This window comes from Rhineura floridana, chromosome 7 (assembly GCF_030035675.1).
Source record: "Rhineura floridana isolate rRhiFlo1 chromosome 7, rRhiFlo1.hap2, whole genome shotgun sequence".
In the NCBI taxonomy this organism is placed as follows: Eukaryota; Metazoa; Chordata; class Lepidosauria; order Squamata; family Rhineuridae; genus Rhineura; species Rhineura floridana.
Window position 1 is genome coordinate 124,517,937 of NC_084486.1, and position 20,443 is coordinate 124,538,379.

At 38.9% G+C, this 20,443-nt stretch overlaps 1 protein-coding gene across 5 annotated transcripts in view; it reads left to right on the forward strand.

The window, feature by feature from the left end:
- The first annotated feature begins 390 nt into the window (after positions 1–390).
- The window catches only part of MLF1 (myeloid leukemia factor 1), a 32,649-nt gene continuing 12,596 nt past the window's right edge, over positions 391–20,443 (forward strand). Inside the window, exons 1-5 of one of the 5 annotated variants that reach the window (XM_061637167.1) lie at positions 391–550; positions 10,072–10,225; positions 16,451–16,495; positions 16,619–16,663; positions 17,529–17,573. In XM_061637167.1, coding sequence (XP_061493151.1) covers positions 504–550; positions 10,072–10,225; positions 16,451–16,495; positions 16,619–16,663; positions 17,529–17,573 — 336 coding nt within the window. In that variant the 5' untranslated portion in view covers positions 391–503. The remainder of the gene's footprint in view (positions 551–10,071; positions 10,226–16,450; positions 16,496–16,618; positions 16,664–17,528; positions 17,574–20,443) is intronic. The other 4 variants (XM_061637168.1, XM_061637169.1, XM_061637170.1 and 1 more) reach the window with 4 other exon arrangements.

Genomic DNA, 20,443 nt, shown 5'->3' on the forward strand with positions numbered 1-20,443 from the left:
TACTTTTTTAAAAATCAAATCAAGGGAAGAAAAGATGGCTGGCTTAATGTCAACGTTGTCTCAATGCCATTGCGCGGCCGGCGCTTTCATTTTGCACCGCGATCGGAAGCTGCGTTCTTTAACCTTCGGTTGCCAAGTTAATACCTAGCCTGGGTAGGTTTTCCCCACGAAGTCGGAACTTTTGGGTGGAAGGGGAGCGGGAATACGGGTAACGTTAAAAGCAGTACCTCAAACAAACTCGGTCCCAAGCCAGTAGCCCCGCCTTGGAGCCAGTTGCCATGGTAGCAGTCCCTCCCTATTGTTGCCCGCCGCCATTTTGGATGCTGGCCATGGCCAATGGGAAAGAGGCGCAGATTCCGAGAGAGAGGGGAGGGTGGGGTGGGGCGGGGCGAGAGGGAGGGAGGTTTGCTTCTAAGAGCCCGTCGTCAGGGAGGCCCCGACGGAAACATCTCGAGTAGAACTCGGGCTGGAGGAGGAGAAGAAACAGCTCAGGAGTCGGAGCCATGTTCGGGGGGCTGTCCAGAGTCTTCGAGGAGGATCCCTTTTTTCGGTGAGAAGGAGGAGGAGAGGGTCTCAGTCCAGCTTGGGGTGGAGGGGGCAGGGGACAAGTCTGGTGTTTTAGCCGGTGCGGCAAAGCCCTTCCGGGACAGCTTCTGAGGGCCTCGCTGGGCTGCTTATGGTGGTGCTCAGTGCCTTATAGTGTGGGCTAGACGAAGAGGAGGCGGCGGTGGCTGCAACAGCACATCTTCGCAGTCCTTTTTCTAGACTCTTCGCGTCTCGGTTGCTTTCTCTCTATTTCGCATATATCCTCTGAACGTTTTCTGTCACTGTTTCCAGAGGCGCAACCGTGTTGCTATTGCAGAAAAAAGAACGAAGAGCCTTATCGCACCTTAAAAGGCTAAGCGATTTATAAGCTTTAGTGGCCAAGAGGCCGCTTCACCAGATGCATGAAGGCTGTAAAGTGTGTGTGTGTGTGTGTGTGGCGAAACATGATCCCACTGTTTGACCTGCCGATTGAGGATAACACTTCATGTGTCTGATGATATGGGCTCAAATCCATAAAAGCTTAAGCATTATTCAGACTTTAAGGCCACTTAAGACTTTTGTGTTTTTGTATTATTAATTGTTGTTGTTGTTATTTGTTTAATCACTTTAGCAGAATTTTCCTCCCTCCCTCCCTTTGCGGTGTAAGGGTGCAACCCTCTGTACTGTTTGCATTTTGTGGCCTTTTGTCCCCATTGAGTTGGATCCAGGCTAAGTTAGTTGAACTTGCACCCATTAAAATCAACGGGCCTTTAGAGGACTTCCGGGAAGGGTGACTTAGCCTGTGCCTGCTTTTGAGACGGGCTCCTGCCTCAAAAGAAGCTTATTCAGATATATCAGTCAGTTTTTTCTTTTTTTTTTGACTGATTAAACTTCTCCCGGGTAGGGAGAAACGAAGAGATTAACCTCAAAGCCTATTTTTGTTGGGACGACCAGATCTCATTAATTTATGGGACGAGGTCCAGCCGACGAAGGTGGGACGGATTTTCAACAGCAAGCTCTATCTGTTAAAGCGAACGTTCATCTTATCTTCTAAGAGAGAACGCACTAACAGGCAAGCACCCTTCTTTCTATATTTTTCTTTTACTTGACTTAAATTGTTGCTGTTTAAAAGAGATTTGCCAGATTGATCAGTTTTTGACATCTCACTGGGGAGCCATAACTTCTCTCTGCTACGCACTAATTAATAGCTTATCTCTGTTTTTGTTGCAAAAAGCTGTCCTGGATTTGCATTCTAAAGATATACACAGAAGAGGGATTTCTATTCCAGATTTTTATTTTGAAAAATATTATACTGTTTTGAGACTACTCTCTTTTTGGTCTATTTTATTTTGACGAATCTGTTTCTTGACGATTGCCATTAATTGTTTCGATCCTGGGAACTGCATTTTGTTTACTTAACTATTGGAGAGATAAGGCTGTCTGCACTGTTTATACTGTGATGTCACCAAGTTTGGAGTATTAACCCAATTGTTGCTGAAATAAGAAGTGGTTTTCCTATATTTTTCTTTTAAAATGGCAATTAAGAAAGTGGCTGAAAATCTGGAAATAACTATGTTTCAGAAAATAATGGATGAGATTGAGATAACGAAAATTGAATTGAGTAAAATGAAGCAGGAGATTAAAGATATAAGGGTCCCTGTGAGAGAGGTGACCCTGGAAGGGGTCCCTGTGAGAGAGGAGACCCCGGAGATTGGAACAGGGGTCCCTGTGAGAGAGGAGACCCTGGAGACTGGAATAGGGGTCCCTGTGAGAGAGGAGATCCCGGAGATTGGAACCAACGTGGAACAGGAACAAGATTTGGAGTCTATGGACTTTAGAAATAAAATCTATTGTTTGGAACTCAATGTTATCTCTGAAGAAATGAATGAAGATTCTAGAGATAAAGTTATCAATGGCATGGATAATCTTCTGGACTGGAATGATGTGATGGAGCCCAATATAGAGAAAATCTATGGAATTAACTGCAGCCATGTGACAATGGAAAAACTTTTAAGAGATGACCCAGTGCATTTTGAAAAAAAGAACAGAGATATGATTTTACAGCAGTATTTCAGCAACCTATTCAGAATGGATGGCAAGAAAATATTTGGGATAGAGGTAATTCCCATCAGACTCTTACTATATGACTATGGCTTTGACAGCAAGATTATTATGGAATACTGATAATGGAAGATTGGATATTGAAATTACTGGACTTAACAAGACTACTGAAGATGGAAGATGGAAAATGGAACTAATAGAGATAATAGAACAATGGCTACTGAAATTATTGAACCTAACAGATTCTGATGTGATGGATTAATTGAAATGTTTATTTTGACTATGGTTATGACAATAAGATTATCATAATTAGTAATGAGATGGATTAATCGATATGCTTATCTGGAAAAAAAAATTGATAGATATATTTCTTAAAGAATTGAAACCTCTCTTTGACTTTTTGTGGAAAGAATAAAGTAATGTTTATGAGATTTGATGATTAAGTAAGATAACTACTGGAGGAAAGTGATTTTATAATATGACTTAAGAGACAGGATTGTTATATATTATAGACTTATAACTGATTTGATCTTTGACAAATGGGAAGTCAATATTTTACTCTTTATTTTTTCTTTTTGTTTTTTTTTTTCTTTTTTTCTTTTTGTTTAACTATTTTTGATTTTGTTTTTTGTCTTTGAATGTTTTATGATTTTGTCTTGTATGTTTTATGAAAAAAAAAAAAAAAAAAAATCAACGGGCCTTTAAGGAATGTGTAGTGTGACCCATTGACTTTGTTGGGGTGTAAGCTTGTCAAAGTTAGTCTGGGTCTAACCCAACCCCCTATACTCACACAGTGTATATGCCTGCTGAGGATAACATTGCATATATTGCTGCCCTGGGCACCTTTGGGAGGAAGGGCAGGATATAAATTCAGTAAATAAATAATATGATGGAAGTGGGCTCTAGTCCATGAAAGCTTATGCTGCAGTATATTTGTTGGTTACTAAATGCAACAATACAATGACTAGTACATAGAGACAAAGAGAACTATTACAATAGTTACTGTATAGAAATAGAAAAGGACAACAAAAAGGGTAGAACAAGAGCCCTGTTCCAAAAGATTAGAGAAATGAAAGGGAAATTTAAACCAAGAGTAGGGATGTTGAATAATCAACAGGGGAACCCTGAATGACCGAGATGAAATAAAAGGAAGATGGAAGCAATACACTGAAGAACTCTATAAAAGAGATGCCAGGATGACAGATTCATTCACGCAGGAACCATATGATGAAGAACCAAAAATTTTAGAATGCAAGGTGAAAGCGGCTCTTAAAATTCTTGGAAGAAACAAATCACCAGGCATAGATGGCATACCAACAGAGTTGCTACAAGCTAGTGAGACTGAATCAGTCCAAATTTTGACTAAAATCTATCAAGAAATATGGAAAACTAAACAATGGCCCACAGACTGGAAGCGTTCCATATACATCCCAATTCCAAAGAAAGGGGATCCCAGGGAATGCAGTAATTATCGAACTATTGCCTTAATATCCCATGCAAGTAAAGTAATGCTCAAGATTCTACAACACAGGCTCTTGCCATATATGGAGTGAGAAATGCCAGACATCCAAGCTGGATTTAGAGGTACCAGAGGTACCAGATATCATATCGCAAACATACGTTGGATAATGGAACGGACCAAAGAATTTCAGAAGAAAATCACCCTGTGCTTTATAGATTACAGCAAAGCCTTTGACTGTGTAGATCATGAAAAACTTTGGAATGCTTTAAAAGAAATGGGGGTGCCACAGCATCTGATTGTCCTGATGCGCAGCCTATACTCTGCACAAGAGTCTACTGTAAGGACAGAATATGGAGAAACCGATTGGTTCCCCATCGGAAAGGGTGTGAGACGGGTGTATTTTATCACCCTATTTATTTAATCTATACGCAGGACATATCATACGGAAAGCAGGATTGGACCAAGATGAAGGAGGTGTGAAAATTGGAGGGAGAAATATCAATAATTTGAGATTTGCAGATGATACCATACTACTAGCAGAAACCAGTAATGATTTGAAACGAATGCTGATGAAAGATAAAGAGGAAATCACAAAAGCAGGACTACAGCTGAATGTCAAAAAGACTAAAGTAATGACAACAGAAGATTTATGCAACTTTACAGTTGACAATGAGGACATTGAACTTGTCAAGGATTATCAATATCTTGGCACAATCATTAACCAAAATGGAGACAATAGTCAAGAAATCAGAAGAAGGCTAGGACTGGCGAGGGCAGCTTTGAGAGAATTAGGAAAGGTCCTCAAATGCAAAGATGTATCACTGAACACTAAAGTCAGGATCATTCAGACCATGGTATTCCCAATGTATGGATGTGAAAGTTGGACAGTGAAAAAAGTGGGTAAGAGAAAAATCAACTCATTTGAAATGTGGTGCTGGAGGAGAGCTTTGTGCATACCATGGACTGTGAAAAAGACAAATAATTGGGTGTTAGAACAATTTAAACCGGAACTCTCACTAGAAGCTAAAATGATGAAACTGGGGTTATCATACTTTGGACACATAATGAGAAGACATGATTCATTAGAAAAGATAATAATGCTTGGAAAAACAGCAGGGAGTAGAAAAAGAGGAAGGCCAAACAAGAGATGGATTGATTCCATAAAGGAAGCCACAGATCTGAACTTACAAGACCTGAACAGGGTGGTTCATGACAGATGCTCTTGGAGGTCGCTGATTCATAGGGTCACCATAAGTCGTACTCGACTTGGAGGCACATAACAACAACAAAGATGTCAGTGGGCTCCTTTTTGGGGGGGGGTGTTGTCTGGTAACAGAGCTACCCTTCCCAATGTTATGGAACTGTGCTTCTGGTATTCTTATGAAAAGTGGTTGCAGTGTTCTTTTGTTGCAGCATCTTGGTGTTTTCTTACAGGGTCTTTTAGTCCATAATGAAAGTGCCAGGCTAACATTTGTTGTGAGCAGTGCAGGTCTCAAGTCCAGCCAAAGTAAAAGGTGCTCAACCTCACGTTTCCAGGGTGCTGAAGGGGGCACCTATGTACTTGTGCTTGTTTCAATGAAGATGTAAGTTTAGTTCTTGTATACTAAAAGGATACCTTTTCAAAGCCTCCTGGAAACTATGAGTGTGCTTTTTTATTTTTAAATTCAGATACAAGAATTGACACACAGTTTTTAAAAAAAATTGCTTGCAGGAGCCAAAATTCTTTTAATGTGTTCCTTATATCATTGTTACTACTCCAGTTGCATGAAATAGAACTATAAGTGCACAGATGGGAGAACACAAATATTTAAAAAATCACTTTTTAGAGAGCAGCTGATGAAACCGTTGCAGATGAGTTGGGGTTTTTATGTTGAATAAATGCTGAAAATTTGAAGACATAAAACTTTAATTTTATTTGGTCCATTTTACCTTGTCATAATAGAGCATGTGAAAAAAAAGGTAAGGATGAAAGGTTTTTTTTTTAATGTGGCCTAAAATACTGCTTTTGTCCTGCAGTAATTTGGACCAAAAGCACCTGGGATTCCTGCTTCTTGCTCACAGAAATTTAGTGTATATCGAGTATTGTATTTGGTTAATTTAAATCTGTTTTTACTACTTTGAAAATTTAAGTTTACAGACTTGGGCTGCATTTACTAGGGAGTTAGCCTCACTGATCACAGTGGGATTTACTTCTGAGTGAACACTGCATATTCCCTTTTTGAATCTTTTTGCAATCCTGTACAGGCTGCCATAAAGGCAGCCACAAACTTGAACTTACAAGATCTGAACAGGGTAGTTCACGACAGTTACTGTTGGAGGTTTTTGATTCATAAGGTCGCCATAAGTCGTAATCAACTTGAAGGCACATTACAACAACAGCAGGCTCACCTGGAAGTCAATGCAGTTGAACTCAGTTGACAAACTTTTGAGAAGATGTGTATGGATTGCATTATAAAAGATTAAGACTGTGATTCTATGTATACTTAGTTGATCTTTGCAAAGCTTACTCTCAAACAGTATGCACAGGATCTGGCAGTTCTGCAGGTTTCCTTTTAATAGATATTTGTAAGCAACCCTGTGTAACTTCAGCATTTGACATGATGGGAAAGAACCTGTGTAACAAGCCTTTTACTTAAATGTTTTGGTTAAACCAGGGATGGGTTCTAAAATCAATTTTTTATTTAGGTTTTGCTTGATGAGTGCCCAAACAGAAAGTAGTTATATAACTTTGTGGACCATATCATTCCTGTGTTTCTACTTCCAGGTTGTTGTAATCAGGCTTGATTATATAGCCCATTTTAAGCTGGCTTTAGGAGGCCTAATGCTTTCTCAACACTGTACATGCAGGTGTTTGTTTTGTGGAACTCCCTTAATTAGTACACACCCAGTCCAATCTCTGGTGTATCCCCTTAAGCTAAAATTGTATAAGGTCGCACATCATTTGAAATCGGAATGGAAGTTGTGGATGATTTTACACTGTGTCAGCAACTTTTTTTGGCTGCTCTTTTAGAATCGTTGACAAGGTTTTCAGCTTTTATGTCATCTCTGTAGCCAACTCCTACTTTATTGAAATCTAGTGGCACTGAACCAAAGGCTTGCATGCACAGGCAGTTTCTTTCCTTTCCACTCAATCCTCCTTCTTCTTAGCCAGACCTTGTCATTTTAGTCATCATGTAGAAGTTTAAACATAGCTTGCTGCTTCTTAGGAAGAGAGTGATTGAGGGAGTGTGCAAACGAAGCAAAAGCACTGGCCTGTGCATGCTCCCAAAGAGTTCAGTATTGGCTCTCACCTTCAGATTAATACTGTACCTGGTTTCATTACTAGTCATCTAATTTCCTTTGCAATTTAGAAAGAATTAACTTTGAAAAATGCATAGTAAGCACCCCTAGAGCATTCTGGGAAAAGTTAACAGGATGTTTAAGTTTAATGTTTAAGTTGTTCTGGTTTCTTAATTGCCTGTTCATGTTTGAAGTGAAAATACATTGCATACGAGGCCAATCTGTCTACTATTTTGCTTTGGGAATGATGTGACAAAGTGTCTTTTAATATATTCCATGCTATGTTTTGTGAGAAGTAATAAAACAACTGTGGATGCAGAAAAAAACTTAATTAGACCAGCAATGCACAAAGATGAGATGTTCTGTATAGCAACTCTGAACATGTAATGGCAGTCTGTCTGATAAACAACATAATTCTACAGTGCATTGTAGCATTGTGGCTAGGAATTCTCCCAGTTCAAATTTTACCTTTGATATGAACTCCCTTTTCAAATGTACCTGTTTGGAGTTCCCAACAAGGACAGGAGTTACAAAATGAGAGAATAAAGATGTGTGCACTAGACTCCTTTTTAAAAAAAACATAAAAATATTCACAGTAGTTTAGTGTAATTCGATTGGATAACTCTGAGACAAAGCAAAGGACTTGCCTAGTAACCTTTTGAGTGTAACTGTAGTTTTTGTAAAGTCACATTAATCAATTAGTGGAATATGTTTTGTATCTTCATGTAGAGTAGTGTTTCCCAAACAGTCCAAGGGGTTGGTGTATGGAGATCTCTGGGGGAGAAGTGTTTCCGAAAAATATGTATAAGTTCAAAAAATAACAATATTAATATATAAAAGTATGAAATGTTAAGTTCAGAAGGTGAGATGATCATACACAGCTTATTACATGATCTGCAAGTCATTATGGATGCACAGTAGTTCAGCATTATCTCCCAAGCATTTTCTTGGAAGCTTGTGAGGAACTCTTTTATCACTGATGTTCAGTCCTTGACAGAACATCTCCAAGAGTTTTTGGAATTCAAGTTTGATTCAACTGTCAAAGATGATTTCAAACAATTCACTTTGGAAAAGTTCCTGCTGAGCTATCTCCCTATAAACCCCAAAACAGGAGAACAGGCTCTGTGCATCATTATTCCATTTTCATCCACATACCTTTGCGAAGTTAGTTTGCTCTTGTGACTATTAAAACAAGCAGTGCAACAGACTGGATGTTGAAAGTGACCTAAGATGTCCTCTATCTTCCATGGTGAGAATCCAGAAAACTTGTGACAAGCATGCAGCATCAGTGCTTGTATTAATAATAATAGAAGCCAACTCTTTGAAATTTAATTTTTTGTGTGGATCTTTTGAATATATATATATAATTACTTTGGTTTGTTTTTAATATTAAGCCCCAAAATTTATTTATAATTAAAAGTAATGATAATTCAGTCCTTCAAGCCAGGTTTCAAAGAGTAAGTGTGTATGGTTTTTTTATTAGCTAAAAGGGAACATGGTTTTTAAAAGGTTGGGAAACAGTTATTTAGCGTATTCTCAGGCTGGCTTAATTGAAATCCCTGAAGTCATGTTCAAACGTAGGCAAAGCGCATATTGTCACAATAGGTAAAAACCATGTAGGGACCATTCAGTTCTGTCATGTTTGTAGCTACAATGGCTGACAGTTGTCTGGTTTGGAAGCCATTCAGAGTCTAATTGAAATTGTAATGGCAAGTGGTATTCTAGACACCGCAGACTACATCATGCAAATGGGTAGGGCTATTTCACCTTGGGATTAGCTTCTAAAACAGTGTACTAATATGAACACTTCCTCTGCCTCACAAGGAGAGATCTTGAACTGGCAAGCCAGAAATACTGTCTAGGATAAGATTAGTTGTATAAATGTCTCCCTGGCCAAGCAGCTGTTCCTGGGAAGCTCTAGTTGATCTCAATCAGAATGTTTCCTGGTCCTGCCAAGTTTTTTCCTGAATAGCGCAGACAGGTGCAGAAGCAGTTTCCGTCCTGCAAAAGACAGTCCTGTGCATTTAGTTAGCCAAGGAGTTATCTCACTCCCGATGTTACAGTCTTCTGCTGTGGTTGGTGTCTAGTACCAAACCATCTGTTTTAATAAAACCTTTTGTGTAAAACATTAATTCTGCAAACTAAGCTCTTTTCAAGGGATCAACATCTATAAGAGAACAAACACAGCAGCACACTGACCACTGTTTCCCTGTTGTAATGATCCATGTTTGGGTGCCAAGGACAGAACAATGATATATACACTGCCTCAGTCATTTCCAAAGCACATGCTAGAATACACCAGCGTGAATTGAGAAAACTATTAGTGTGCTGTGAGAAGTAATTTAGATTCCTATGAAGCTGTAGAAACCTTTTATGTGGCTTCCTTCAAGAATTATTAATTTTGCTTCGTGTCTGCATCAGGAGTGATTGAATGAACTCATGTTGCCTGTTACAAAATTATCTAGTTTTAGAGGATGTCATGTGTTGTCTCTCTGCATAAGTCACTCTTCTGGGTATGTTACCTCCAAATCTTTTTCGCATAACAGTGAAATGTGTATTGATTTTAATTTAAGACAACAGCGTACTATGGCTGTTGTTAAGTAGAGTAAACACTGCACATTCTCTACCAAGATAACCATTTTACACTTTGGAATTTTGCCTGTCTTTCTAAATGCATGGCTGCATATGAGCGCTCTCTCTCTCCCCCCCTCCCCCCCACACCCCACCTTTAATATTATCTTTAGAGATCCAATTGCTGCACACAATGATCACATGCGTCGTTTCTTTTCTGAACCTTTTGGGCGAGATCCATTTCTTGCAATTAAAGATGGAGGAGAAGGCGCTCTAGATCAAAGACGATGTCCTGATTCTCGGATTGCTTTGAGGGACAATCACAAGGTATGTCATTTTATATTCTTACAGATTACCTATAGTCATGAGCAAGGTATGGTGGTTCTCAGCTAGCTTCTTTTTAGCTAATGGGGCAAGTCAGTTTACTTTGGGTGCATCTCACCTGTAAAGCAGAGATAATTATGTTTAACTCACTTTGTAATTAACCACCCCAAAGTAGGATATTCTTATAGAGCAAGAAGAGCAAATTAGACTTAAGGATTTGAAATTTGCGTCTGTCTGATCTTGTTGATACATTGATCCTTAAGTTTATTTGATGGTGCAAGCCTGTAACACTACCACAACCTCATTCTTAATTGTGTGATAGTGAACTAGTACTATATTCTATCTTAGGGTGCAATCCAACTAGTATTTGTGCCGCATTGGAGGGAGTTGGAAGTGGTGGACCCCTGGCTGAGCCGGCAGGCTCCTGGCACTGCTGGGCTCTGCTGGCAGAATCCCCTCATCCCGGCACAGCAGGGAGTCCGCAGAGGATGGCGAGCGGAAGACCCCAAAATGTGGTGTTCTGAGTGGGTGGCGGAGGAGCAGCCTTAAGACTTCAAATATGAAATTGCAATACTTACTGCTTTTCTTAAACATTCATTATTGTACAAGGTGTTCACTCTTGCAATGATAAATTAATTTGTCTATTTCAAAATAGTGTGATTATGAATTTTTTGTTTTGGGTTTTGGAAGGCTATATGTATTTAAACAATTGTTTTGACCCTTGAAAGATCTTCTCTTGACTGCTTAGTGTCACAACTGAGCCGTTGGAATTTGCATTCAAGGATAACTTAACCACAGGGTGTGTGGAATTGTGCCAGGATCAGTAATCTGTACAGTGGGAACTGCTGCTATAATAAAGTTTGCAGCAGCAGAAACTGTCACCTGCAGGTCAGAAGGGTAATTGCCAGATCTCTTTTCCTCATGTACTTCTAGTCTAGAAATATTTCTATTTGAAACTAACAGGCTTGCTTCAGATCCAGTTCAGCTTTTGTGAGGAGCATCAGGCTTTTCAGCAAATGTTACATTTAATCAGATTTGCAAAGATTTAATTAGTTATGGAAAGATAACTGTACACTCGGGCTTCTCAATCTTTTGTTCTAATTACAAGCCTGGGAACTTGGACTTGGTAGAGAGAAGAATGATTGGATTGTTTATAGCATGTTATAGGAATATTTGTATCTCTCCAGTAGTCTTTCCTTAATTATAGTCTTCTCTTCAATTCAGAAAAGAATACATAGTTGACTAATCACTTTGGTTTAAAGGTGACAAGATGGTTTAAAGATGACAAGGTGGAGCAACACAAACACTCCCATGAAAACCCTCTGACTATAGTTGCCATCGCTTGAAAAACAAAACTCAAACCCTCTTGCTTCAAGTGCCTATCATATTGTGCATTTATGAGAGTACATTAGAAAGCTATCTTATGCTATACATACAACTCTACAGTAGACAATAGAAATATATTTGGCAGAGGAGATTCATATATTGCATGGATCAGAAGTCTGGGGTCATTTTGACCCAACTGAACTTGAAAAGCCCAGAATACAATCCTTAGAAACATATTTAGTATCTGTAACTTTACCAAGGCGGTTCTCGTATCTGAAACAGTTATATTTCAGTTGTTGGACCAGAATTTTGTTAGTACAGGTAGAGAGACTGCCTAAATACTATTTGTAAATAAAGTGCTCACAGTCATACATTTTTTTCACAAGGTTATGGTAATCAACTAGCAATGGCAAAAAAAAAAATTAAATAAATCTTTGATGCAGACTAGTGTATGTACTGTACTTTTAAAAGTCAAATCAACTCTCTGGTATTACATGATTAAATTTAATTACACTGGAAAAATATGTTATAAGATACTGAATGCAAAGGCTCTGAACCTTTTATAGTTCCAACTGATATTCTCTGCGGTCTTAAGATAGTTGACTAATCACTGGTTTAAAGATGGCAAGGTGTAGCAGGGTTGGGGAGCCTGTGGACCTTCAAATGTTTTGAACTTCCCAATTTCAATCGTTCCCAGCCACCATGGCCAATGATCAGTGAAGATGGGAGTTGGAATCTAGTAACAACTGGAGGACCATAGGTGCCCCACCCCATTTCTCTAGGGATAATTTAATTACAGATCTTGAATTTGAATTGCCCCATTTAGAAAAAGAATATCTTTGTAAACTATATTTGGGTCATTTTGTTGCAGGCATTTGTGTTTTGATCAAATAAATAAAAAGCTTCAGTTAATTGACAGCAGCTGAAAAGGTGTCTTACCTTTGTAGCAGTGTGTACATGTAAAAAGTTCTTTTTTCCTGTGCATGTGGCAGATTATTTTAATAATGACTGTATGTTATATACACTGTATTGTGCATGAAATTTTTTATGGGCTAAAACAGGGTTGATTTTATTTAAATCACAGTTTAAATTGCTAGCTATGAAGATTCTATTTAATCATCATTTTTTAGTAAAAGTACATTATTATTAAGTATAATCTTAATACATATTGAGAGATGTAGGCTTCATTAGAAGATAGGTACAGAATAAGCAATTCTGAATTGTTTTCAGATTAATTTTCATGAAGAAATGGGATGATAATTTTGTGGTTTTAGTACTAAAGCAGAATGAACTTGTGAAGTGATTCAGGAGATGAACCACCTCCAACTTTTCAATTAAGATGTTCAAGTGACTGGAGGAGGGCTAATGTTGGCCCTATCTGCAAAAAGGGCAAAAAGGAGGAACCCGGAAACAACAGACCAGTCAGTATGATATCAATCCCTGGGAGAATTCTGGAGCAGATGTTAAAGCAGTTAATCTGTAAGCACCTTGAAAACAATGCAGTAATTACTAGAAGCCAATATGGAGTTACCAAGAACAAATCCTGCTAAACTAATCTCATCTCATTTTTTGATTGGGTAGCCTCCAAGATAGACTGTGGGAATGTTGTGGACATAATATACCTCAACTTCAGCAAAGCTTTTGACAAAGTGCCCCAGGATATTCTGATTAGGCATGGAATAATGGGCTCAAGTTACAGGAAGACAGATTTTGGATGAACATCAGGGAAAACTTCCTAACTGTTAGAGCAGTACGACAATGGAACTAATTACCTGGGAAGGTGGTGGGCTCTCCAACACTGGAGGCATTCAGGAGGCAACAGGACAGCTTACCTCTCGGCTATGCTTTAAATTGGATTCCTGTATTGAGCATAGGGTTGGACTCAGTTGCCTTATAGGCCCCTTTCAACTCTACTATTTCATGAGGCTAATCATCGTACTTTTGTTATGATGTGCCAGAATCACCACCACCAAACAGGCTTTTAAATTGTACTAATATGATTGTTTGTTCTTCTGGTTAGTTTTCTTCTTCAATAACATTAACAAAACATGCACATGGATTTTTGAATGGTTAACTATTTCCATTTTTAGATAAAGGTAAAATTCTTTAAAAATAAAATTTAGGCAATTTCAACAAATCCAACTCAGTCTTCTTCACCTTTGTCTTCCTTGTTCATTGTCTGGAAAAGAAATACCAGCTTTCCTACTTTTTTCAGTTCCCAAAAAAATCTCTACCCCAGCAGCAGAGGCTACTGCTGTTAAGAGTTGGATTACCACTTCAGTGGTCTCCTTTTTTATTTATTTTTATTTATTTATTAGATTTATATCCTGGCCTTCCTCCCAGTAGGAGCCCAGACCCACTCCATCTCCCCAAATTCTCTATTAATTGATATTCTCTATCTTTGCACTTAGAGAGAGGCACGGTCTTGAGAGTGAGCATGCACTTCATGTACACCTGCAGAATAGGACTAGGCTATCTCCTGTCTCCATAAACTGCTGTTAACATATTCATAGAATGTAATTAAAAGTTTTCTAATTAGTATTCATGATATGTTTGACCTAGCCTCTTATTTTACTAATTGTTTTAAGAAAATTTTGAAATCCTATTTAAATAAAAAAATCTGATTTAAATAAAAAATCTGATTTTCTATTTTTTTAAAAAAAAATACATTGATTTTTATCAGCCCTGATCTAAAATACAAATAAACTTGGTATCTATATTCTGCAGTAAAGCTATTCAATATTATAATGTGTTTTGAAGGGCCTGATAAAGACCTTCGTGAAATTACTACAAGCATAAACATACAAAGGGGCTGTAGTTTATTTCTAGAGATCCATGCTTAAAAAAAACCCCTAAAGTCTAAATGTATCATGTTGCTGAGGGATATACACCAAAGTAGCGAGAGCCGGACTGGGAGAATTACCCAGCTGGCAGGGCTTTGCATTTAGGAAGTAGGGCTGCTGCGATAATGACCACAGCTCTGCACTTGATCGTATTATTATTTCTTGGATTTACACAGGCTGTGTGTTACTGTATTCATTTTATAAGAAAATAATGTTGTATACAAGTTCAGAAACAATCAGGTTCTCTAAGAGTAATGTTTAAACTGATCTCTCTGTGTCTCTTAAACAATGGAAGCTTGTGTTACTTCTAAGGATTGCTTTTGCCTGTCATTTAGCATTATTACATTCCCTTATTTTTAATGAAATTGGGCCCTATTAAAATGAGGCAAACCTCTCCTTAGAAAATTAACAGTAGTCTGTACTCTAATTGGGCTTTGGCACATTAAAAATGTTCTTTCATTAAGAGATTAAATCTTAACACCAAATAGAACAATCTGGGCTATTCAGCAGCAGGTTGTTGCAGCTGCTAAGTCTCTAGTCCATATTTTTTGGAAAGCTAATCAATGTATTGCAAAACAGGCTACTGTGTCAGTATCACTTTCCTGAATAAATCCTCCATTTTGGTTGAATGCTAAGAAGATTTTCCATATGTGTGGCTGAATTTCTCATGCACTCCAGAATGTTATAGCAAAATCATTGCTGGGATAGCCAAATGAGGTTCTATGACCCTGAGGAGGCAATCTAAAACTGAGAGACAAATGAGCAGGGGGATAAGAAGAGTAAGGATTGCAAAGGAAGAGATAAATGAGTTATAGCACTGAAAAGGGATAGCAATATAGGTTAGAGATGGGCAGAGTTGGTTTTGCATGTACACTGGACTTGGAGATGCACTGTAAAATGTATTGTGTTTAATAAATTCAAAATGACTGTTGTAGTAATAAGATGCATTTTGATGTGATAGTTTTATATCCAGACTTCCCAATAATTTTTCCATGCAGAGATATTCAAGACCAGTTGGCTGAATTCTCATATTAGATCGTGTGTATAGCATCTATTTATATATGTGTACTAGAATATAATGTCTTCACTGTGGATTTATAAATCAAACCATTCTGTAGATGGTGATAGATTTACTCAGAACTTCGTTGCAATGACCTTTGAAACTACTGACATGGGAGAGATGATTTGGTTTAATGCCAGGGTTCTATGAATATTTTAGAGAATATATATGTATTTCATTACTAACTCTACATTAATCTCTTGCTTTTATATAAAATGAGTGTTTGTGTGCAGAGTAGCTGTATTGCTTATTTCAATTTTTGTGACCTGCAGTTTATTCCACCTCTTTGAAATTTAGTTACCAAAATTTATCTGTTGAATAGGAACAGATTTGTGGGTTTTAATCAAAACCTCTCCATCTGAACTAGCTAATCATGACTACCAATAAATAGAATTGAATGTCTAGAAAAGGAGGAGATATATAAAGTACAAAATGTTAACTTAAAGGTACAAGACAATATTTTGATACACAAAAACATATATTCAAATTCAGTATAAACTATGTGCTCACCTTGGGACCAAATTAGGTGTGACAGTAGCAGCCTGTTTTCTTCAAGTTTCTGGTAATTTACAAAGCAGGGAGGTGTCTAATTGTAGCATCAAAAGGGATGCCTATGGGTAAGAGGAATGGAAACCTTCTGTTCCCCATATCTTACGTGTCCACACCCTGTTGCCCAGGGCACTCTTCTCCTAGGGCAGCTTACTTCGAATATTGGAACCAGGATGGGGGGGGGGGAGAGGGAGAGTTTGAGTGATGGATCATAAGCAGGTTACATGGTAGAGGGTTCATCTCTTATCCCTCTGGTAGCAAAAGTTAACCCCCCTCCCCTGCAGACATGCAACCAATATGGCTGCCACCATCACATCTATTTTGGTCCTTTGTGTTTCTGTTATACTGAACTTTAAATTTGAGTTACAGAGTTTTTAGGCTTTCATCTATTGAATCCTTCACCCATCATAATAGTGCAGCAATTCACGCAAGCTGATATTTTTCTTTCAGGCAATGAGCTGTTCCCTTATGCCTTTTGGCTGTTTTGGTGGCATGGTTAGTATACTAAATGCAAAATTCTGTCTTCTGGTGATGTGGATATGATTTCCTTCTATAGTTTAATCTTTAAACTGTGTTATTAGTACAAGAATTTTACATGAACTGATGCTTCTTTTTCAGGTAGCGAGTTTTCCACTTATGCCTTTTGGCAGTTTTGGTGGCATGGTCAGTATACTAAAATACAGATCTCTAATGTTTGGTGATACGGGCAAGTTGTCATCCTAAGGGCCCATCCAGAATAGCATTTGCTTCAGTTTTGGGTCCGCCTCTGGCCTGGAAGGAAACCTTAAAATGCTTCTCCTATACCTCCTTTCTGTTGGAAGTGTAGACTTAGTTTTTTAAATGTTGTGTTTGTGAACAAATGCTGAATTTGCACAATTCCACTTCTAATGCTCTGCTCTCCAAGCAAATTGTCCCAATTTGTCTAAAATGGGCCAATGAACCTTGAAAGAGCCTCAGTAATATCTGGGCTCAGGGTTTATAAAACAGCTGACATAGGTTACACCTCTCTTAGTTTATACTATATGAAATCTGCTCATGGAAATTTGTAAAATTCCTAGGTTGAATAGGTGATCGACTACAATGGCAGAAATAGTTTAAAAAAGCAAGAGTTGGGGCTGGTAAGGTTCCAGTAAAAAAGAGAAAAGGCAGGATCGTATAATTAATTTGCCCAGACCAATAGTACAAATAGCCTCTTCATAACGTGAAAATGTTGCCCAAAATATAGAAGGTAAACTTAGTGGCAGAGTGTGAACTATGCTGCCTCCTTATGTAAATAGCAGTAGCAAATTTCAGGAAAACCACAGTCTGGCTGCACCCTGCATGTTTTCACTGTTTAGACCAGCCTTCGCCAACCTGCTGCCTTCCAGAGGTTTTGGACTACAACTCCCATTAGCTCCAGCCAACGCATGCTGGCTGGGGCTAATGGCAATTGTAATCCAAAACCTCTGGAGGGCACCAGATTGGTGAACGTTGCTTTAGACCATAGTGCAAATGCAGTAATTTATATGAGCTGATATTTCTCTTTCAGGCCATGAGTTTTCCCCTTATTCCTTTTGGCTGTTTTGGTGGCATGGTTAGTATAAACAGACACAAGTTTCTAATTTTTGGTGATATGGGCATGTCTAGCATTCTCTGTCTCTTTTAAAGTAATACTAAGTTTTTTGAATAATGCTTTGTAAAATACATTTTAGTATTCACTTTTTCATTTTGTGCAACCGTTTTTGAAATACTGTCACTATTAAACTTATTGTGGAGATTAAAATTATGCTAATAATCATGTCCATCTGTTTTTCTTTTCCACTTAAAATAAATTGTCACAAGAGTAAAAGTCCAACTAAGGTTTCCATTACGTTTCACAACTGTTTTTGTTAAATTTATCTACTGTACTCTGCGCCAATTCATTATATCATTCAGCCCAGTGAATCTTTTTTACCAAACGAGAGGTCTGCAATGTTGATTACAAGGCTCATGCTGCTGCTGCTGCTGCTTCATCACACTTTAGTCCATATTCCAGAAAGTACGGTATCAAGCAGGTGGCTGACTAAGCTTTGGGTCTGCTATGCTAATAACATGGGTTCTTCTCTTTGGACATTGAATAACATTTCTGTAAAGTGTGGTAGATATCCAGCAACTTAGTTAAGGAATCTTTGGGGTCTTCTGAGAGCCTTTTCACATTAATGTTTATATAGAATAAATGTGCTGTTGCTAATTTGCAACTATGTTTCTGCTGTGGAGACATCAAAAGCTGTTGATTATCTATTCACTAATTTCTACTTCTACTCCAAGTAACTTTCCCCCACCCCCTGCAGCTATTCATGTCCACTACTGTTGCAAGTGCTCTGTGAAGGGTAATTGTGTCTGTTTACATTATTTAACCATGTATATACCGCTTGATTGTGAAACACCTCTAAGTGGTTTAGAAGCAGTTTGTGATACCTTTAATCAAGTGTGGGGAACCTGTGGCCCTCCAGATGTTGTTGGAGTACAATTCCCATCATCCCTGACCATTGACCATGCTATCTGGGGCTGAGAGAAGGTGGAGTTTTTAACATCTGGAATGTTGCTTACCCCTCATCCATGTGCTTTCACTGCTCTATGGCTTTTAGCAAGTGCCATTCTTCAGGATTATTTCAGTACAGGAGCATTCATGAAGCTTAAAAAGAACAGCAGCAATGAACACCTGCAAGGCTATACCCCAATCCCCATAACAATGCCTTGGTGGTCTGCAAACATTTTTTTTAATGTTAGGTTAGTTCTTTTAATGCTATGGTCTCCTCTGTTGAAGTCCAGATTAGACCTAATTGGGGTGAATACAAGGAAAACTATCTCTTCCCTCATTATACAGCTTCGAGAGTGGCTGTACACTATAGCCAGGGTGGATTTTTCATGTTCCACAATGTTACATTGAAAATACCCCCAGACCATTCTGATGCTTCCCATAAATTCATTTCAAAACAAAACCTTACAAAACTTATAGTCCTGAACCCAGAAATGATTGCTTAACAACCCTCTAAACTTTCATGGCAATACACAAAACAGTCAGAGAATGGAGAGTTCAAAGTCTAAAAAGAGAGGGGGAAAAACCCAGACCCCTGTTGGACTTTTTTCTGTCAGAGTTCTCATTATCTGTTGAAATTCATTAAAAATCAGCCATGTTCACAGAGTATCTGTAATCCTATTACTGACCTTGCCCCATACTCTGGCCTTCATCTTCTGCAGTTTAAAAGTTAAAAAAATGCCTGGCTGATTTTTAATTAATTTACAAAAGTTTGCATTGAACAGAATGATAGTGTTGGGCATGCTTAGTAAGAACCAACTGTCCGTGTTCTAAAAGCCAGACTCCCAGCTGCTGGACTTGCCTAATTGGGGCCACACCCACACCAGACTTTGATTTCACTTGCGACAGTCATGGCTTCCCCCAAAGAATCCTGGGAAGTGTAGTTTGTGAAGGGTGCTGAGAGGAGATTCCTATTCTACTGACAGAGCTCCAGTGGCCAGACTGGTTTAACAGTCTGATTAAAGGTCTGTGAGGGGAACAGGGCATCTCCTAGCAACTCTCAGCACCTTTCACTAACTACATTTCCCAGGATTCTTTGTGAGAAGCTATGACTGTCCAAAGTGAAATAAAGGCCTGTGGCCAGGGACAGCTTTGGTTTAAATTTGGGTGGGAGGCTACATGTGCCTACTGTAGAATAAAAAGGTGCGCGAAACGCTGAAAAGCAGTGATACTGTTCACAATGTTCCCTTTTGGAAAGGAAAGGGGCTTCCCCTCTGCCCATTGCCCACACACTCAATCTCCTCCCCTCCTCCTACCCTCTCTGCCCCTCCTCAGGTCACTGTTGGACTACAACCTGGGAGACCAGGGTTCAAATCCCCACACAGCCATGAAGTTCACTGGGTGACCTTGGGCCAGTCACTGCCTCTCAGCCTCAGAGGAAGGCAGTGGTAAAACCACCTCTGAATACCATTTACCATGAAAACCCTATTCATACGGTTGCCATAAGTCGAGATCGACTTGAAGGCAGTTAATTTCCATTTTCAAACATGATTGCACAGAAATAAATCCCGTTGAACTCAAAAGTATGGAACTGATCAAAACACCCTCCCTTCTCCCTCCTATCCCCTCCCTCTTGTCCCTCCCCTCCCCCTTCCTTTGCCCCTCCCTCCCCATCGCCTTCCAATCTGCTCCTTCCTCTTCAGTCTTAAGCATGATTGCACGGGAGTAAATACCACTGAACTCTATAAGCATGCAAATGATCAAACCTGCCCTCCCCTCCCTCTTCCTTTGCCCCCCTCCAATCCCTCTCCTCCTCCCCCATGGTCAGTTTTACCTATCCTAACCATGATTGCATATGAGTAAATCCCATTGAACTCAATGAGCATGCAAATGATCGGACCTGCATTTTCTGTCCTTCTCCTCTCCCTTCTCCCCATCCCTCTTCC